The following is a 20,839-nucleotide window of genomic DNA, read 5'->3' on the forward strand; positions in this document are numbered from 1 at the left end:
TGTCTCTTCTAGTGTGGTCCCTTGGCAAGAAGGGGCAAAGCATCAGTGTGGATCCGGCCTTGTCCAGTGATGGACTAAGTAGAAGACATAGTTAGGGAGGAGAATAACCAGCATTGATAGCACCAACTAGTTAATGAACAATACTACTACAAGTGGGGCACATGGGTGGTAAGCCCAGAGGCAATATCAAATAAACAAACAAACCAACAAAACAATGAAGAAATGCATATTAATTACAGGAAAGTAGTGACTGGCTTGGTCCCTTTTCAGAAGAAAACAATCATATTAGTTGCAAGACTCATTAAACAGCATACCATAGTCAAAACATAGCTAGAAAATATAGGCCTACTTTTCAGTGTGCTCAACTGTCCCACAGCTCATTGACATATGAATACAAAAGGTGAACATACTGTTGCTACGGACAGAGAACGTATTATAAGACATGTTCCAATACAGATATGAAACACTCAATGGAAAATGTGCATATTAAGGCATTTACCAATGCAGCCCAGCAGCTCAGATCACAATGAGGTGATCACAACAAATGTTAAAACTCCATGCAAAAACAGGTGTCCACCATGAAGAGTAGACACAAGCTTCTAGAAATTACCCTGATAAAATGAAATAAAGAAGTATTAAAATTCAAATGGCAGTAATTAAACTTGCTCTACCATGACCAATAGTACCTAAATGAAAAAGAAGCCCAAAAGCACAACAGTGTCCAGCACCAACACAAAGGGAATCTGACTTGCAGCCAGCAAACACTTATCACTACTTAATTGGTCAGGCGACTTCCCAAGACATCATGTGATCATGGGTGTTGTGTGAATGTGATTCAGCTATGTTGTGTGCCTGCTTGTGTAAATCCCCAAATAAGTATCATGGACAAAAAATGATTTCATATGTTACAGTGCTTATGTCTCTAGTAAAATATTGTACAAATATGGGTATAAAAAAGTCTAATCCTTCTTGATTACAAGTTAATGTTCATTACCGACTGTCACAGTTAAAGAAGATGATATCCACCACATGAATCTTCCCAAGTTTGACAACAGTGAATACATGGCCATGATGACCCACCTCAATGAACCTTGTGTGCTGTATAACCTCAAAGAGCATTATGCAGCATGGATGATCTACGTATGTCTAAGTCAATCACGTTTTTTTCCTGGTATGGGACGGCAGCATTGTAAAACTATCTATCTCTTTTTCAGACCTACTCTGGCTTGTTCTGCATCACTGTCAATCCCTACAAGTGCCTCCCAGTGTACGACGCAGTTCTTGATGCTGGATACAGAAGCAAAAAGAGAATTGAAGACCCACCTCACATCTTCTCCATCTCCAACAACGCCTATCAATTCATGCTCACTGGTAAGTGGACTGTGGAACTGTGTCTGTATATCAGAGTCAAGACAAACTTTCACACAATGTGGAAAAACACTTTAAATGATAAATAATTTAATAATCATCATCCCATACGGGTTATGTTTATCTTTACTTACCAACTATATAGAAAACCATACATGAAGCTTACAAATGAATGCAAACATTTCCAAGATGATATTTATTTAGTACATTTATTAAGTAATTCATACCGACTGTACAAGCACTACTTTATAATACAGCCAGGGCTTGAAAAAAAAAAATCCAATCAGTTCAATCAATCAATCACCTTTATTTATATAGCGCTTTAAACAAAATACACTGCATCAAAGCACTGAACAACATTCATTAGGAAAACAGTGTCTCAATAATGCAAAATTATAGTTAAAGGCAGTTCATCATTGAATTCAGTTATGTCATCTCTGTTCAGTTTAAATAGTGTCTGTGCATTTATTTGCAATCAAGTCAATGATATCGCTGTAGATGAAGTGACCCCAACTAAGCAAGCCAGAGGCGACAGCGGCAAGGAACCGAAACTCCATCGTTGACAGAATGGAGAAAAAAACCTTGGGAGAAACCAGGCTCAGTTGGGGGGCCAATTCTCCTCTGACCAGACAAAACCAGTAGTTCAATTCCAGTCTGGAATGTGGTCTTGTCCTGGTGGTCCTCTGAGACAAGGTATTTACAGGTGATCTGTATCTGGGGCTCTAGTTGTCCTGGTCTCCGCTGTCTTTCAGGGCAGTAGAGGTCCTTTCTAGGTGCTGATCCACCATCTGGTCTGGATACGTACTGGATCCGGGTGACTGCAGTGACCCTCTGATCTGGATACAGACTGGATCTGGTGGCCACGGTGACCTCGGAACAAGAAAGAAACAGACAAATATTAGCGTAGATGCCATTCTTCTAATAATGTAGAAAGTACACTGTCTGTTTGTTTTTTTAATTGTAAAATATAACTTAATTCACACCATATTTCTGATATTACCGATCAATCTTATCAGATTAACTTTGATCGTTCACTCTTCCGTGACTGCAGCACACCTGCAAAGCGTTAGCACTCGTTAGCTTGTCATTAGCGTTTTCTTTTCTCCTCTCCTCTCCTCTCTCACGCTGCAGTTTTCCACAAGTTCATCAAACAACCGCAGTAAGAATATTTCATCAAGCACGGTGAGTAATGGCTTCTCCTACAATTGTTATTTGCACCTCTTGCCACATGTACAGTTTATCTATCTCTGTCGCTGATGAGGGATTCACATGTGATAAATGCAGGGAAACAGTTAGGCTGACAGAGAAGATTTCAGAATTAGAGACACGCATTCAAACTTTAATTGAGGACAGTAAGAATGTTAGGGCTCTAGATATGGCTTTGGATGCGTCTAGCTCAGGGATTCCTGTACATTGTCCGGTTCCAGCAGAGCCCCTGCAGCAGGGCAACTGGGTGACGGTGAGGCAGCGTAGTCGTGGGTCAAAACACCGCTCTTCTGTTCCGATCAAAACATTAAACAGGTTCTCCCCACTCAGTGATGCACCCACTGAGAAACCTGATGAAAGTGCTCTAGTTATTGGCGATTCTATTGTACGTAACGTGAATATAGAGACACCAGCCACCATAGTCAAATGTTTACCGGGAGCCAGAGCGCCTGACATCTTGGCAAATTTAAAAGTGCTGGCTAATGCTAAACGTAAATACAGTAAGATTGTTATTCATGCCGGCGCTAATGATGTTCGACTTCGCCAGTCGGAGATCACTAAAAATAACTTTAAAGAGGTGTGTGAACTTGCAAGCACGATGTCAGACACTGTAATATGCTCTGGTCCCCTCCCTGCTTACCGTGGTGACGAGATGCATAGCAGATTGTCATCACTCAATGGCTGGATGTCTAAGTGGTGCCCACAGAATAACATAGGTTATATAGACAATTGGACGAGCTTTTGGGGCAGACCTGACCTATTTAAAAGAGATGGTCTTCATCCCTCCTGGGGTGGCGCCACTCTTCTGTCTAGAAATATGGCAAATAGTCTTAGTGTTTATACTTGACTAACTGGGGCCCAGGTCAGGAAGCAGACAGACTGGCTAAACCGACCGTCTGCTAGCTGCCTCCAGTCACAGAGGTCAGTTAATTCTCAACACATAGAGACTCTTTCACCTAGATATCACACTATAGAGACGGTGTCTGTTCCACGAACTAGAAAATACAAAAAACGTCCAAACCAAGTTAAGGTTAACAATTTAATTGAGGTTCAACAAATAAAAAACAAATGCAATATGGATAAACAAATGATAAAGATTGGCTTATTGAATATCAGATCCATTTCTACGAAAACACTTTTTGTAAATAATATGATAACTGATCATAATATAGATGTGCTCTGCTTGACAGAAACCTGGCTAAAACCTGATGATTACATTATTTTAAATGAGTCCACCCCCCAAGATTATTGTTATAAACACGAGCCGCGTGATTTTAATATCCATGTCGATAATGAAAAAGATGTATTGGGATCAGCATTTATAGACATTCTGAACTCTATTGGTGTTAGACAACACGTTTCAGGACCTACTCATTGTCGAAATCATACTCTAGATTTAATACTGTCACATGGAATTTTTCCTTTTTTTCTCTTTTTTTTTTTCCTTCTTTTTTCTTTTTCTTCTTTTTTCTTTTTTTCTTTCTTTTTTTCCTTTTTTTTTCCTTTTTCTTCTCCCCTTCTTTTTTTTTCTTTTCCTTTCTCTTTTTTTTCCTTTTCCCTCTTTTTCTCTTCTTTTTTTTTCTTTTTTTTTTTTTTTCTTCTTTTTCTCTTTTTTTTTTTCTTCTTTTTCTCTTTTTCCTTTTCTTTTTTTTTTTCTTCTTTTTTTTTTTTTTTTTCTTTCTTTTTTTTTTTTTTTCTTTCCTTTTTTTTTTCCTTTCTTTCTTCTTTCTCTTTCCTTTTTTTTCCTTTTCTTTCTTCGTTCCTTTTTTTCTTTCTTTTTTTTTTTCCTTTTCCTCTGACCAGACGAAACCAGTAGTTCAATTCCAGGCTGCAGCAAAGTCAGATTGTGCAGAAGAATCATCTGTTTCCTGTGGTCTTGTCCTGGTGCTCCTCTGAGACAAGGTCTTTACAGGGGATCTGTATCTGGGGCTCTAGTTGTCCTGGTCTCCGCTGTCTTTCAGGGCAGTAGAGGTCCTTTCTAGGTGCTGATCCACCATCTGGTCTGGATACGTACTGGATCCGGGTGACTGCAGTGACCCTCTGATCTGGACACAGACTGGATCTGGTGGCCACGGGGACCTCGGAACAAGAGAGAAACAGACAAATATTAGCGTAGATGCCATTCTTCTAATGATGTAGAAAGTACGGTGTTATGTGAAGTGTTCCGGTTCCAGTTTACCTAATTAATGCAGCCTAAAAATCCTTTAACGGATTTGGATATTAAAAGCATATTAGTATGTTATGTGTATGCCAGGTTAAAGAGATGGGTCTTTAATCTAGATTTAAACTGCAAGAGTGTGTCTGCCTCCCGAACAATGTTAGGTAGGTTATTCCAGAGTTTAGGCGCCAAATAGGAAAAGGATCTGCCGCCCGCAGTTGATTTTGATATTCTAGGTATTATCAAATTGCCTGAGTTTTGAGAACGTAGCGGACGTAGAGGAGTATAATGTAAAAGGAGCTCATTCAAATACTGAGGTGCTAAACCATTCAGGGCTTTATAAGTAATAAGCAATATTTTAAAATCTATACGATGTTTGATAGGGAGCCAGTGCAGTGTGGACAGGACCGGGCTAATATGGTCATACTTCCTGGTTCTAGTAAGAACTCTTGCTGCTGCATTTTGGACTAGCTGTAGTTTGTTTACCAAGCGTGCAGAACAACCACCCAATAAAGCATTACAGTAGTCTAACCTTGAAGTCATAAATGCATGGATTAACATTTCTGCATTTGACATTGAGAGCATAGGCCGTAATTTAGATATATTTTTGAGATGGAAAAATGCAGTTTTACAAATGCTAGAAACGTGGCTTTCTAAGGAAAGATTGCGATCAAGTAGCACACCTAGGTTCCTAACTGATGACGAAGAATTGACAGAGCAACCATCAAGTCTTAGACAGTGTTCTAGGTTATTACAAGTAGAGTTTCTAGGCCCTATGATTAACACCTCTGTTTTTTCTGAATTTAGCAGTAAGAAATTACTCGTCATCCAATTTTTTATATCGACTATGCATTCCATTAGTTTTTCAAATTGGTGTGTTTCACCGGGCTGCGAGGAAATATAGAGCTGCGTATCATCAGCATAACAGTGAAAGCTAACACCATGTTTCCTGATGATATCTCCCAAGGGTAACATATAAAGTGTGAAGAGTAGCGGCCCTAGAACTGAGCCTTGAGGTACTCCATACTGCACTTGTGATCGATATGATACATCTTCAGATCATTATTTAGTTCTGTGTAAACTTCATATAGCCAAAATTGTAAATTCTACTTCTTGTTACAAGTATCGAAGAACCATCACTTCTACCACAAAAGACTGCTTTTTAAGTTATCTTCCTGATGTATCCGAATTCCTTAGCATATCCAAAACCTCAGAACAAGTTGATGATGTAACAGAAACTATGGACTCTCTCTTTTGTAGCACTTTAAATACAGTTGCTCCTTTACGCTTAAGAAAGGTTAAGGAAAACAGTTTGACACCATGGTATAATGAGCATACTCGCACCCTAAAGAGAGCAGCCCGAAAAATGGAGCACAGCTGGAGGAAAACAAAACTAGAGGTATTTCGTATTGCTTGGCGGGAAAGTAGCATATCCTACAGAAAAGCATTAAAAACTGCTAGATCTGATTACTTTTCTTCTCTTTTAGAAGAAAACAAACATAACCCCAGGTATTTATTCAATACAGTGGCTAAATTAACGAAAAATAAAGCCTCAACAAGTGTTGACATTTCCCAACACCACAGCAGTAATGACTTTATGAACTACTTTACTTCTAAAATCGATACTATTAGAGATAAAATTGCAACCATTCAGCCGTCAGCTACAGTTTTGCATCAGACAGTGCACTATAGACCCCCTGAGGAACAGTTCCACTCATTCTCTACTATAGGAGAGGAAGAATTGTATAAACTTGTTAAATCATCTAAACTTACAACATGTATGTTAGACCCTATACCATCTAAGCTCTTAAAAGAGGTGCTTCCAGAAGTCATAGGTCCTCTTCTGACTATTATTAATTCCTCATTGTCATTAGGATATGTCCCCAAAACCTTCAAACTGGCTGTTATTAAGCCTCTCATAAAAAAGCCACAACTTGACCCCAGAGAACTAGTTAATTATAGACCAATCTCGAATCTCCCTTTTCTGTCCAAGATACTAGAAAAGGTGGTATCCTCACAATTATATTCCTTCTTAGAGAAAAATGGTATATGTGAGGATTTCCAGTCAGGATTTAGACCGTATCATAGTACTGAAACTGCTCTCCTTAGAGTTACAAATGATCTGCTCTTATCATCTGATCGTGGGTGTATCTCTCTATTAGTTTTATTGGATCTTAGTGCTGCGTTTGACACAATTGACCACAACATTCTTTTGCATAGACTTGAACACTTTGTTGGCATCAGTGGAAGTGCATTAGCATGGTTTAAATCGTACTTATGTGACCGCCATCAGTTCGTAGCAGTGAATGAAGATGTATCATATCGATCACAAGTGCAGTATGGAGTACCTCAAGGCTCAGTTCTAGGGCCGCTACTCTTCACGCTTTATATGTTACCCTTGGGAGATATCATCAGGAAACATGGTGTTAGCTTTCACTGTTATGCTGATGATACGCAGCTCTATATTTCCTCGCAGCCCGGTGAAACACACCAATTTGAAAAACTAATGGAATGCATAGTGGATATAAAAAATTGGATGACGAGTAATTTCTTACTGCTAAATTCAGAAAAAACAGAGGTGTTTATCATAGGGCCTAAAAACTCTAATTGTAATAACCTAGAACACTGTCTAAGACTTGATGGTTGCTCTGTTAATTCTTCGTCATCAGTTAGGAACCTAGGTGTGCTACTTGATCGCAATCTTTCCTTAGAAAGCCATGTTTCTAGCATTTGTAAAACTGCATTTTTCCATCTCAAAAATATATCTAAACTACGGCCTATGCTCTCAATGTCAAATGCAGAAATGTTAATCCATGCATTTATGACTTCAAGGTTAGACTATTGTAATGCTTTATTGGGTGGTTGTTCTGCACGCTTGGTAAACAAACTACAGCTAGTCCAAAATGCAGCAGCAAGAGTTCTTACTAGAACCAGGAAGTATGACCATATTAGCCCGGTCCTGTCCACACTGCACTGGCTCCCTATCAAACATCGTATAGATTTTAAAATATTGCTTATTACTTATAAAGCCCTGAATGGTTTAGCACCTCAGTATTTGAATGAGCTCCTTTTACATTATACTCCTCTACGTCCGCTACGTTCTCAAAACTCAGGCAATTTGATAATACCTAGAATATCAAAATCAACTGCAGGCGGCAGATCCTTTTCCTATTTGGCGCCTAAACTCTGGAATAACCTACCTAACATTGTTCGGGAGGCAGACACACTCTTGCAGTTTAAATCTAGATTAAAGACCCATCTCTTTAACCTGGCATACACATAACATACTAATATGCTTTTAATATCCAAATCCGTTAAAGGATTTTTAGGCTGCATTAATTAGGTAAACTGGAACCGGAACACTTCACATAACACCGTACTTTCTACATCATTAGAAGAATGGCATCTACGCTAATATTTGTCTGTTTCTCTCTTGTTCCGAGGTCACCGTGGCCACCAGATCCAGTCTGTGTCCAGATCAGAGGGTCACTGCAGTCACCCGGATCCAGTACGTATCCAGACCAGATGGTGGATCAGCACCTAGAAAGGACCTCTACTGCCCTGAAAGACAGCGGAGACCAGGACAACTAGAGCCCCAGATACAGATCCCCTGTAAAGACCTTGTCTCAGAGGAGCACCAGGACAAGACCACAGGAAACAGATGATTCTTCTGCACAATCTGACTTTGCTGCAGCCTGGAATTGAACTACTGGTTTCGTCTGGTCAGAGGAGAACTGGCCCCCCAACTGAGCCTGGTTTCTCCCAAGGTTTTTTTCTCCATTCTGTCACCGATGGAGTTTCGGTTCCTTGCCGCTGTCGCCTCTGGCTTGCTTAGTTGGGGTCACTTCATCTACAGCGATATCATTGACTTGATTGCAAATTAAAACAGACACTATTTCAACTGAACAGAGATTACATAACTGAATTCAATGATGAACTGCCTTTAACTATCATTTTGCATTTTTGAGACACTGTTTTCCAAATGAATGTTGTTCAGTGCTTTGGCGCAATGTATTTTGTTTAAAGCACTATATAAATAAAGGTGATTGATTGATTGATTTAGGATCTTTCATTCAGAAGCATGGCTTTTCTTATCACTGCTACGCTGATTACACCCAACTCTACTTCTCATTCCAGCCAGTTGACCTGACAGTAGCTGCTCGCATTTCAGCCTGTCTGAGTGACATTTCTAGCTGGATGAATGACCATCAACTTCAGCTTAACCTTACAAAGACTGAACTCCTGGTGATTCCAGCTAACCCATTGCTTCATCACAACTTCTCTATACAGCTGGGCTCGTCAACCATACCTCCTTCGAGGACAGCCAGAAACCTAGGAGTTGTGATGGATCTTCAGTTAAGCTTCACTGACCACATTGCTACAACGACCCGGTCCTGCAGGTTTGCCTTATACAACATTAGGAAGATTAGACCCTTCCTGTCAGAGCAAGCAACCCAACTTCTTGTCCAAGCTCTTGTTCTCTCCAGACTGGACTATTGTAATGCTCTCCTGGCAGGCCTTCCTGCATGTACTGTCAAGCCTCTGCAATTGATCCAGAATGCAGCAGCGAGGGTTGTCTTCAATGAGCCAAAAAAAGCTCATGTTACTCCTCTCCTCATCAGGTTACACTGGCTACCAGTAGCCGCTCGCATCAAATTCAAGGTACTGATGCTTGCCTACAAGACAACCACTGGCACGGCACCAACTTACCTAAACCCACTGGTTAAATCTTATGTGCCCTCCAGAAGTTTGTGCTCTGCAAGTGAACGACGCCTTGTGGTACCATCCCAAAGAAGTTCAAAATCACTCTCACGGACCTTTTCCTGGACTGTGCCCAGCTGGTGGAATGACCTCCCAATCTCAATTCGTACAGCTTTACTCATTACGAGTCTTTACTCATTTTCAAGAAACATCTAAAGACTCATTTTTTTTGCCTGCACTTAACCAACTAACACCAGCACTTTTCCTTTTCTTGTCTTTTTCATTTAATTTAATAAAAAAATAAAAAAATAAAATAAAAAAAACCTGGCTATGCGTTCTATACTAGACTAACTGAGACTTGTCATGGCACTTGTATATTGTTGTTGTTCTCTTGTTGACCTGACTGCTTCTATTGTTCTCATTTGTAAGTCGCTTTGGATAAAAGCATCTGCTAAATGATAAAATGTAAATGTAATGTGTAATTCCTGTGTGTGTCTGCACTGTCAGGTTTGCATCTCTGTACTTTCTTCTGCACTGGAAGCATCTGTTACCAAGTCAAGTCTCTTTTTTACTTACGACATATATTTGAATAGATATATATATACACACACACAAACCTTAGACAACACACCAAATTACCAAAATTTGCTGTACGTTTGATCGCCACATATAATCATTGATAACAATAATATGTTTAATTTATATAGTGCCTTTCTGAAGGTACACCAAAGCAACAAATATTGATTAAAAAGATACAATTTCATTGGACATTTACCTAATTCATTTACAAATAATGCAGTTTCATATGACAGAGTAGTAAAGACATAGAAATAGCAACAAATATTGTTCACTGTCTGTTTGAATACATCATTAACTAACTGCTTGATTTTCACTGTACATTTCTGCCATATGGACATCATCAGTCAACACTGATATGCTATTACTAAATATTATGTGGAAATTGTAATTTTCTTTAAAGCTGCTTTGCAAAGATTAACATTGTGAAAAATGCTATACAAATAATCTTGAATTGAATATATATGTCACGATCATCAGCTGTAGTGCCCATGAACTCCTGTAGAGGGTACTCCACTCAGGACTCTTGCATATGATGTCCATTTCCATTCCCAACTCCATTTCCCTTAATCCTGTGCTTAGGGCTAATCACCACCAGGTGTTCCCCATTCCCACCTCCTATATAAACTGTGTTTGGACTCGCAATGATTGCTAAGTTTTGTTTAGCCCTGTCTAGCATTTCTGAGGGTTTCCCTAGTGTTTGTTCTTTCTGTGTTTGATTTTGGATTGTGTTACCACCTGTGATTCTTTGCCGCCTGTCCTGCCTGGTAATGATATTGATTCTGGATATTTCTTGAAATACTTGACGCTGTGCTCTGATTACTGCCTGTTTGACCATTCTCTTATTAAAATACTGCAAATGGATCCAAACGTCTCTGACTCCGTTACAGAAGGCTTGACCATACCAGGATCCAGCAACCTGGTATCCCCTCGTCACCGAGGTGTCAGTTCCGGTTTCTAAGTCAGCCTTTCACCAATCCAGCCTAACCCCAGATCCAGTCGACCAGCTCTTAAGTCTACGGAAAAGAGACAAATCTATTGAGGACTGTGTTCAGCAGTTCTGTGAGTTGGTATATCAAGTTCCTCTAAATGATGAAGATTTGTTTAAAGATTTATTCCATTTTGGAATATATTTTGAATAAACTTTGGAATACATTTTTGAACCTTAACAACATCTGCATTACAGGTCTGATGGATAATGTCCTAGTTATCCACCAGCTCAGGGGTAATGGTGTGCTGGAGGGTATCAGAATCTGCAGGAAAGGTTTCCACAGCAGAATCCTATATGGTAACTTCAAGCAGTGATACTACACCTATTTCAACAAAGACTGAGGAAGACAAGAAGAACGTGATCCGACTGCAGGATCTGGTAGACAAGCTGCAGCTGAAAGTGAAGGCCTACAAGCGCCAGGCTGAAGAAGCTGTAAGCCTGATGTCACATGTCTTAAGTGTGAGGTTTTGATATTTTCTAAACAATACATTCAGTGCCATGAGTGCAATGCTCTGAAAGGGGTTGGATATCTGGTGTCATCCTAACAGGAGGAGCAGGCCAACACTCACTGTCCAGGTACAGGAAGGTGCAGCATGAGCTGGAGGAGGCTCAGGAGCGCGCTGATATCTCTGAGTCCCAGGTCAACAAGCTGAGAGCCAAGAGCCGTGATGCTGGGAAGGTAATAAAGTCACATAGTATTGTTAAAATGAGACATTAAGGAGGCTTTGAAACTAGCATTGTTGGTGTACACCCAGGTTTGTTTAACATCAGAGTTTGGTTCATTTGGATAATATGAATAATGTTTCCTCAACTTGGGTACGCACCTGTGAACTGTACCAGAGTCCACCTAAAAAGTGTGGTCTGGGGTAAGGTTCACGCAAACTCCAATATGTTTTTCTTCTGATGTGAAAGCAATTGCACTAAATAACCGAAGTAAACCATTATTAATGACATGAATTGGTCGAACTGTTTTTATGCATTAACTCACTCACTTTCCTGAAAAACATGGCAGCATAGAAAATGTATATCTCATTTCCACTCGCAGAAATAGACTCCAACATCCTTTTAATCTTTGCATTATAGATGGACAAATAGACACATATACATTCTCTATTGGCTCTGTGAAAGGAATCAAAAGTTTCAAAATCCGAAGTACACCCAAAGTGCTTGATGATTTAGGGCTGTACTCTGCAAGACTATAGTTTATACTGAACGTTGAGATTTAAAACATTTTTTATTTTCTACATTTTCAAGAGTAAGGATGAAGAGTGAAGAGAAAAAAACGCACCTACAAGCAAGCATATAATATGAATTGTGCTGGTTTTGCCAATAAAAAGAAACACCGATCCTATGCTGACCTGCTTTTTATTGTACCCCACCCCACTCGACACACAAAGACACCTTTCCGTTCAGTTCAAGTTTATTTGTATAGCGCTTTTTACAAAACCAATCGTTACAAAGCAACTTTACAGAAAATTATGTTTCTACAATATTTAGTAGTAGCTAGTAGTTTGTGCACATTTGACAGGATTTTAGAAAAAATAATAATACAAGATGTAGACAGCTAGACGATGAACTATCAATATTAAGTTATTAAATGATGCAGTCACACATTTAGCAATGATTGTTAGTTCTGTTTGTTGATTCAGGGTTAGGGTCATCATCTACAGCGATATCATTGACTTGATTGCAAATTAAAACAGACACTATTTCAACTGAACAGAGATGACATAACTGAATTCAATGATGAACTGCCTTTAACTATCATTTTGCATTATTGAGACACTGTTTTCCAAATGAATGTTGTTCAGTGCTTTGGCGCAATGTATTTTGTTTAAAGCACTATATAAATAAAGGTGATTGATTGATTCAGGGTTAGCATCATCTGGGGTCCTCTGAGGGGTCAGCATCTCTTCTCAGGTGTTCTTGATCCAGACTGGAGCTTGTGTAAATCCTAGTTAACACGGGATGTGAATCCCGTGGCGAAACAAAATACAGACATCATTAGCATAGCTGCTGATCCAACAAAGTAAAATTAGTTTAACCCAAGCTAACGAAAGAGATGTGTTTTTAATCTAGATTTAAACAGAGAGAGTGTGTCTGAACCCCGAACACCTGTCTCCATAATAGCCTGAATTATTTGATATATGTCAAAAAGTTCAGTTTCCTTGTAGAGACTCTAAGTGTCCTTTTTGAAAGATGTCTTAATTTATCTTAAAATAAACTTGCAGAAAATACAGTTTTGTAAGAATTTGCTGGACATGGTAAATTAATGTGTTAAACAAGATAAATGGTAAATGTTTAATTTCACAATGAGTGTGTGATTTAATCATGGTTAAACACACAATAATTTATCCAATTAAAAATATGTAATCTATTGACATCCTTACTGTAATTATTAACTAAAAATCAAGCAAAGTTCTCAGGCTTGAAACTCAAAGTCAGTTAATAGCAGGTACTGTAACAATGTAAAACAATAGGAAAATGCAGCAACTGATAAATGTTAACATTACAGATATAAATCCAGACAATCTAGGTAAAATAGTAAACTATTACTTTTTTTAAAGATACATTTGAATTGAAAAATCAGTGCACTTACAGAGAGCTCTTAGTGGTGTCATGATAGGTCAGATAAGTATTCACTGTGGCCTGGATGAGTGAACTAAACCTCATAATACAAACAGAAGAGCTCACTGTGCTATATTTAATGTTTTCTCCATATAAGATCATGCTGTTAATAACTTTGAGAGTCATAATATTACTATGAAACAAGATTGCAGTGACCGCTGTGGTTTAATTGCCCAATAAAACATCTGCTAGAGATATTATTTTCCTTTTGGAAGGACTGCTACAGTCCATCTCTTGTAATAAATCTTAAAGGTTTTAAAGGTCCTGCTTGCCAAACTTCTCAAATTGGACAACAGGAAAATCTCTGCTCACATGCCTGAGATTGTAATAAATATATAACATTTAAATATAATAAAAAAAGATTTAAACTAATTTGTGCGAGAAGTTGACATTATTTGCAAACATGGCTTTATCTTGACCTTTAAGAGGAAGTAATATTGACATTAAATGTCCAAAAACAAAACACAGGAACAAAGTTCAGTATAGTGCATGGCTTTGGGTAATTAACCAATTTTAATTTATATTTAAAAGATAAATAGATTTGAAAAAAATACATTATTTATTACCTTTGCTAAAAATAAAAGCTTTAAGGCATCAGCTTTTGCTGTCTCCCCTGAAACTCAATACCAGTGACAGCTGACTACTTCTCCACGTCCAAACCAAGCTACTCGTCTGTGCCAAGTTATATTCATTTTATGGATGCTACTTTGAAATAAGAGCTGTTACATCCAATTAAATAAATTACTAACAAACAAGTCCACATATGACAACCTACATGAATAGGAACAGTACAATATACATAAAGGATGGATTGTAAAACATTATAAACAATCTAAGTAGATAATCTAAAAATCTAGAAGTATGCTATTTCTTTAAGATGAAAATATCTCAACATTATCAAATTATGCATAGAAAATGTTTTTAGATTAGATAAAAGATTAAAAAAATTAAAACAAAAAAGCAAATCTATAGCAAATCAAAAAGAAAAAAAAGTAGATACTATTTTCCTCTAGGACAGAGTTACATTACCATACACCAAGCAGATTTACATGACCAAATCAAGTTGCACAGTTCTGCTGACTGTTCAGTAACATCACTATATAAATGGCAGCCTCTGTTTGTAGCACAGTGGCCTATAGAAGGTTGGTAAGCTATGACACTCATCTGCAATTTCAGAATATGGTTTATATGTGCCTATATTTGAAATAACATATTAGCATATATACTTTAACATATGTGGAAAAAAAACACCATGCAATTCTCTTTTTCTGTCTTGTTGTTGTTTGTTTAAAGTTTTTTTTTTTTTTCAGAATCCTGAACTTGACAGCTGATATTTCTTTCTGAACATCATACAAGGTAAAGTGCTCATAATGTAAGATTAAAAGTTCTTCACTTGCCAAATGATGCTAACAATACAGTGTTAATTTTCTAGATGGTTCTCTACTTGGTTTTAGTGAATGAAAAAATATTTTAATGCACAACATATCAAAGTTAAAAGTCAATGAAGTTTGAAAATACTTTCAACTAAAGATAAAAAGTGAACCACATTAAGTTAGTCAGCATTGTGATGTCAGTTCCGCTCCACAGTTGAAGTGCCATCATGGGAGACGGGGAGATGGAGTGTTTCGGCCCGGCGGCCATTTTTCTCCGGAAAACAGAAAAAGAGAGAATTGAGGCTCAGAACACCCCCTTTGATGCCAAAACAGCATTCTTTGTGGTAGATGCAGATGAGATGTACCTGAAGGGTACTCTTGTTAGTAAAGAGGGTGGCAAAGCTACCGTCAAAACTCACAGTGGGAAAGTAAGTATGATAGATAAAATAATATTTCATATACTACGGCAACTGAGTCGGTGAAAGTTCAGTGAAATATTGTACAATACGTGTACAAAAAGTCTCATCTTTCTTCTGATTACTGATCAATGTTCATTACAGACTGTCACAGTAAAAGAAGATGAAATCTTCCCCATGAATCCTCCCAAGTTTGACAAAATTGAGGACATGGCCATGATGACCCACCTCAATGAACCTTGTGTGCTGTATAACCTCAAAGAGCGTTACGCAGCATGGATGATCTACGTAAGTCTAAGTAAAAAACACACACACACTTTAGTGGGACCAAACCTCTTTAATATGAACTTACATGAATCAATGTAAATAAAACATAAAGGTTATCATACACACTATTAATGATTAACTGCAAGAACAACAACAAATAAATTCACCTAAAATTATTAGATTCCCTAACAATTCTGCTTCAAATTCAAATTGAGTTCTACCTATTTTGCTAATACTATTACATTCCCTGCTTTATTTTCAGATCGTGAGAACCAGTCCGTCCTGATTACGTAAGTAAATATTGCTCTGGTGGAATAAACTAAATTTTTTAATTATATGCATAAATTGAAAATGTATGACTAAAACATGATCTTGTATCAATCTCCAGTGGAGAATCTGGTGCAGGAAAGACTGTGAACACAAAACGTGTCATTCAGTACTTTGCAACTGTTGGTGCGATGTCTGGACCAAAGAAGCCGGAGCCAGTCCCTGGAAAAATGCAGGTTAGTAAACACTTATTCTAGACATGTTATTGATCACAATATTTGTGCTTCATCTCATACCTACTATCTACTGCCTACAAATACATTAGGGATCACTGGAGGATCAGATCGTGGCAGCAAACCCTCTGCTGGAGGCTTATGGTAATGCCAAGACTGTGAGGAACGACAACTCCTCTCGTTTTGTAAGTTGGACTTATAAATTATTACAGCATTGAGCAATGTCAGTCACACTTTCAAAACTTCCAAACAGTTGAGCTATTGTGAATGATTTCAATCTCTGTAGGGTAAATTCATCAGGATTCACTTTGGCACCACAGGAAAACTGGCTTCAGCTGATATTGAAACTTGTGAGTCAATACTGTTTAAACCAAATATTTTTATTTGAAGACTAAAAAGTGGATTAATCAATTTAACTCAATTTATTTTTTCATCGCTTTTTACAGATCTGCTGGAAAAGTCAAGAGTGACATTCCAGCTGTCGGCTGAGAGGAGTTACCACATCTTCTACCAGCTCATGACTGGACACAAGCCAGAGCTGCTCGGTGAGAAATCCACAGGATTGTGTGTTTCAGTTAATTCCTAGTGTAAGAGCACTGTTAACATGCTGCACATCAACTCTTTATAGAGGCCTTGCTCATCACCACCAACCCTTACGACTATCCAATGATCAGCCAGGGTGAAATCACTGTCAAGAGCATCAATGATGTCGAGGAGTTCATTGCCACAGATGTATGTGGACAACTCTGTTTATATTAGTAGTAGTAGAGGTATTTTCAGATTACAAGCAATGTATCTGGCATGAAATTAAAAAGAAGAACAATAGCATGAACTGACGTAAATCTTGCATGACATGCAATATAAACTGCATATTAATGCATTACGTGTTTAATTTGGTCTGTGTAAAAACAGACTGCCATTGACATTCTGGGCTTCAGTGCTGATGAGAAAATCAGCATCTACAAGCTAACAGGTGCTGTGATGCATCATGGGAACATGAAGTTCAAACAGAAGCAGAGAGAGGAGCAGGCTGAACCTGATGGCACTGAGGGTAGGTTGTATTATTAACACAAATTAGCATGCAAACATTGACTTCATTAGTGAAAGTAATGTATAAATCTGTACTTCCTCAGTGGCTGATAAAATCGCTTACCTCATGGGCATCAACTCCGCTGACATGCTGAAAGCCCTGTGCTACCCCAGAGTGAAGGTTGGGAATGAGATGGTGACCAAAGGCCAGACAGTCCCACAGGTGATCACTTACCTTCTCAATAGATGAAAAAAAAACTAGAAATGTCCCATAGACATTCAGAAAACACAATTATTCTTGAAAAGAAATAAGTCTAATCAATTACACTGATCTTTAAATTTTTCAGGTGAACAATGCAGTCTCTGCTCTTTGCAAGTCTGTCTATGAGAAAATGTTCTTGTGGATGGTCGTCCGTATCAATGAGATGCTGGACACGAAGCAGCCTAGACAGTTCTTCATTGGTGTGCTGGACATCGCTGGATTTGAGATCTTCGATGTGAGCATCAGTCATTAATGTCTCTGTAAGAATCAAGATATAAAAGATTGCAGTAGGCAGTGAGAACTTGCTTTTGTTGAATTATCAGTTCAACAGCTTGGAGCAGCTATGCATCAACTTCACAAATGAGAAACTGCAACAGTTCTTCAACCACCATATGTTCGTTCTGGAGCAAGAGGAATACAAGAAAGAAGGTATTGATTGGGAGTTCATTGACTTTGGTATGGACTTGGCTGCCTGCATTGAGCTCATTGAGAAGGTAAGAGGATATTCTGTAAATTAAATTTACTATTCACATTGTGTCTGTACTTGAGATTGTATATTTCTTCAACAGCCAATGGGCATCTTCTCCATCCTTGAAGAGGAGTGCATGTTCCCCAAGGCAACAGACACAAGCTTCAAGAATAAGCTCCATGATCAGCATCTGGGCAAATGTGCAGCTTTCCAGAAGCCCAAGCCTGCCAAAGGTAAGGCAGAGGCCCACTTCTCTCTGGTGCACTACGCCGGCACTGTGGACTACAACATTGTTGGCTGGTTGGACAAGAACAAGGACCCACTGAACGACTCTGTGGTGCAACTTTACCAAAAGTCATCGCTCAAAGTACTGGCCTTCCTGTATGCCGCTCATGGAGCTGCTGAAGGTAAGAAAATCTGCATTTCTTTTGATCTTTTATATTACTTTGAATGCAAAACACATAACTTAATACACTATGTAATCACTTATCCTACAATTCAAAATAACATTAAGTATATCTATGCAAGATGATGACAGAGCAGTTAATTTCTGTCATTATCAGATATCAATCTATTGAACAGCTTAATATACAGCATCAATTGATATCTTAAAATCAATAATACATTCTTTGACATAAAACAGCTGAGGGCGGCGGTGGAAAGAAAGGCAAGAAGAAGGGTGGTTCTTTCCAGACTGTGTCTGCACTTTTTAGGGTAAACATAATTCTCTCTTTTAATGAAGGATATCAACATCTTCTCTATTAAAGATTGAACTAATCTCATAAATATTTCCACAGGAGAACTTGGGTAAGCTGATGACTAACCTGAGGAGCACTCACCCTCATTTTGTGCGCTGCTTGATTCCTAATGAGTCTAAGACTCCAGGTAAAATTGATCCCCAAAGAACCAAATGCATCACAGTTTTGAAAATATCTTTGGAATCATTACAACATTTGCATTGCAGGACTGATGGAGAACTTCCTGGTTATCCACCAGCTCAGGTGTAATGGTGTGCTGGAGGGTATCAGAATCTGCAGGAAGGGTTTCCCCAGCAGAATCCTCTACGGTGACTTCAAGCAGAGGTAAAGACTTCTACAACATCTTAATTGCAGATAATCTTCATCCTGTTAAGATTATATGTTTGTGGTTTCACAAGAACATGACTTTCCTGTGAATGTCCTCTAGATACAAAGTATTAAATGCTAGCGTCATCCCTGAGGGACAATTCATTGATAACAAAAAGGCTTCAGAGAAACTCTTGGGCTCTATTGATGTGGACCACACCCAATACAAGTTTGGACACACCAAGGTGAGCTCCTGAGTTAATATACCACATGGTGAAACAAAACAAAAAGTTCTCTAATTATAATGAATGACTTGATAATTTATGTTATTTGAGTAAAAACAAATCTTAATGCTACACTACACAATCATAACATCTCTAATGTTATGCCTAATGGTTAGAGAGTCAGATTTGTAAACAAAAGTTGTGGGTTCGAGCCTTGGTACCAGCAGGGATTGCATACAAGACTTTATCCCCAAGCATCCTCTTTGGTGTGACAAAGCTGTTTGAGTTTCCCATTAAACCATGGTTTATCATTGTTGAATGATAAGAATGTCCTGGTAGGAATGCACATATTCTCACAGAAACTGAAGTATGATGAACTGAAGTCTCTGTGAGATCAACCTGATTGGTGGCTTAAACTTTTAAAACATTCCAATCAGTGCAGCTGAAGCAGGCTTGTAAATCCCAGTCTGATTCATAAGTCCATCTTTCTACAGTCCTTATTATAGATTTAGTTGATTTCAGTTTCTCCCTGTGTTCAGAGTGGGATGTGGGATAGAATGATATGCATCCTTTATTTTGGTGTACCAGTGGTCCGCTAAGACATGTAAAATGCTGTCTGATTTTTTTTTTTTTTTTTTTTTTTTTTTTTGCAGTTCATTGGAGAGATTTGCTTTATTAATATCTCCAAGAATGATTAAAAGAGAGGCTAAATAACGTTTCAGTTATTTGTTCAAAAAGCTGTTGCAGTGGTGCGCTTATGCATGTCTGGAGTGACGTAAACATTCACAATAATGAACAAGGTTATGAAGACTGCCTTTAAATAAGAGAGCACATCTTCTTTAATCACATCTTCTAGAAAACAACACCAACTTTAATTTATGTAGAAATATATTTCACCACCTTTTGTTTTCCCTGTTAACTCCACAATGCGATCCACTCTGAAAATCTACCTAACAATTCATAAGTAGCAAATTAGGAGTTTGCGGCAAAAGCCATAGTTAATAATTTGTCAGTAGCAAGAACTGGACATTGAGATAAAGTTTGACCAACATTTCAAAAAAATAATTACTAAACACCAAACAAACAAACAAAAACCGCAAAAGAATGGGAGAGCTCCACATCAAGTCAGCCATTTGTGGCACCATCTTGATTACATATATTGATCACATTTCATCCACTCAACATAATCCATTCGTTCCTGGCCAACATTGCTTTGATACCACTATACATTTATCAATTTTAAAAAAAGTCTTATTAGAAAAAAAATCTTATGACCTTAGACAAACACAGGTAGACATCAGTGGAAGCAGCTAATGTTCATCAGATAAAATAATTCAGCAGATGAATATAGAGATAACAATTCCAAGAAAAATAAAGTAAATTTGTGTAATGTAAATATTTCTTCAAATATGCACACTTTTGAATGCAATCCTTAACTGAAGATATTCTGTTAAGCTTGTATGTGCCTGCCTGCCTGAGTTTAGTTGACGCGGCACAAAATTGGATGGAGTAGCCCCCTTTCAATTCTCTATGCAGTAAAAAAACCTGTATGCCATAACCCAGGTCACATTTATATTGAGGAGGATTACTTGGCTTCTACAACACTG

General features: G+C 38.2%; 2 protein-coding genes and 1 long non-coding RNA gene across 7 annotated transcripts in view; 2 read left to right on the forward strand and 1 right to left on the reverse strand.

The window, feature by feature from the left end:
- LOC127942563 (myosin heavy chain, fast skeletal muscle-like) overlaps positions 1–20,839 on the forward strand; it is a 139,966-nt gene that overhangs the window by 95,743 nt on the left and 23,384 nt on the right. The window contains exons 5-19 of one of the 5 annotated variants that reach the window (XM_052538363.1): positions 15,947–15,974; positions 16,073–16,187; positions 16,277–16,369; positions 16,471–16,534; positions 16,631–16,729; positions 16,813–16,916; positions 17,097–17,235; positions 17,318–17,436; positions 17,561–17,710; positions 17,799–17,969; positions 18,045–18,351; positions 18,588–18,658; positions 18,742–18,829; positions 18,909–19,026; positions 19,130–19,253. In XM_052538363.1, coding sequence (XP_052394323.1) covers positions 15,947–15,974; positions 16,073–16,187; positions 16,277–16,369; positions 16,471–16,534; positions 16,631–16,729; positions 16,813–16,916; positions 17,097–17,235; positions 17,318–17,436; positions 17,561–17,710; positions 17,799–17,969; positions 18,045–18,351; positions 18,588–18,658; positions 18,742–18,829; positions 18,909–19,026; positions 19,130–19,253 — 1,790 coding nt within the window. Of the gene's footprint in view, positions 1–11,336; positions 11,465–12,254; positions 12,326–15,946; positions 15,975–16,072; positions 16,188–16,276; positions 16,370–16,470; positions 16,535–16,630; positions 16,730–16,812; positions 16,917–17,096; positions 17,236–17,317; positions 17,437–17,560; positions 17,711–17,798; positions 17,970–18,044; positions 18,352–18,587; positions 18,659–18,741; positions 18,830–18,908; positions 19,027–19,129; positions 19,254–20,839 lie in introns of those variants that run through there. The other 4 variants (XM_052538362.1, XM_052538365.1, XM_052538366.1 and 1 more) reach the window with 4 other exon arrangements.
- LOC127942579 (uncharacterized) overlaps positions 1,656–20,839 on the reverse strand; it is a 28,723-nt gene continuing 9,539 nt past the window's right edge. The window contains exons 3-5 of the long non-coding RNA XR_008149347.1: positions 11,570–11,671; positions 4,654–11,025; positions 1,656–2,238 (exon numbers count right to left, since the gene is read on the reverse strand). This is a non-coding gene — a long non-coding RNA (uncharacterized LOC127942579). The remainder of the gene's footprint in view (positions 2,239–4,653; positions 11,026–11,569; positions 11,672–20,839) is intronic.
- LOC127942562 (myosin heavy chain, fast skeletal muscle-like) overlaps positions 14,942–20,839 on the forward strand; it is a 29,282-nt gene continuing 23,384 nt past the window's right edge. Inside the window, exons 1-2 of the mRNA XM_052538360.1 lie at positions 14,942–14,984; positions 15,216–15,429. Coding sequence (XP_052394320.1) covers positions 15,229–15,429 — 201 coding nt within the window. The 5' untranslated portion in view covers positions 14,942–14,984; positions 15,216–15,228. The remainder of the gene's footprint in view (positions 14,985–15,215; positions 15,430–20,839) is intronic.

This window comes from Carassius gibelio, chromosome A22 (genome assembly GCF_023724105.1).
Source record: "Carassius gibelio isolate Cgi1373 ecotype wild population from Czech Republic chromosome A22, carGib1.2-hapl.c, whole genome shotgun sequence".
NCBI lineage: Eukaryota > Metazoa > Chordata > Actinopteri > Cypriniformes > Cyprinidae > Carassius > Carassius gibelio.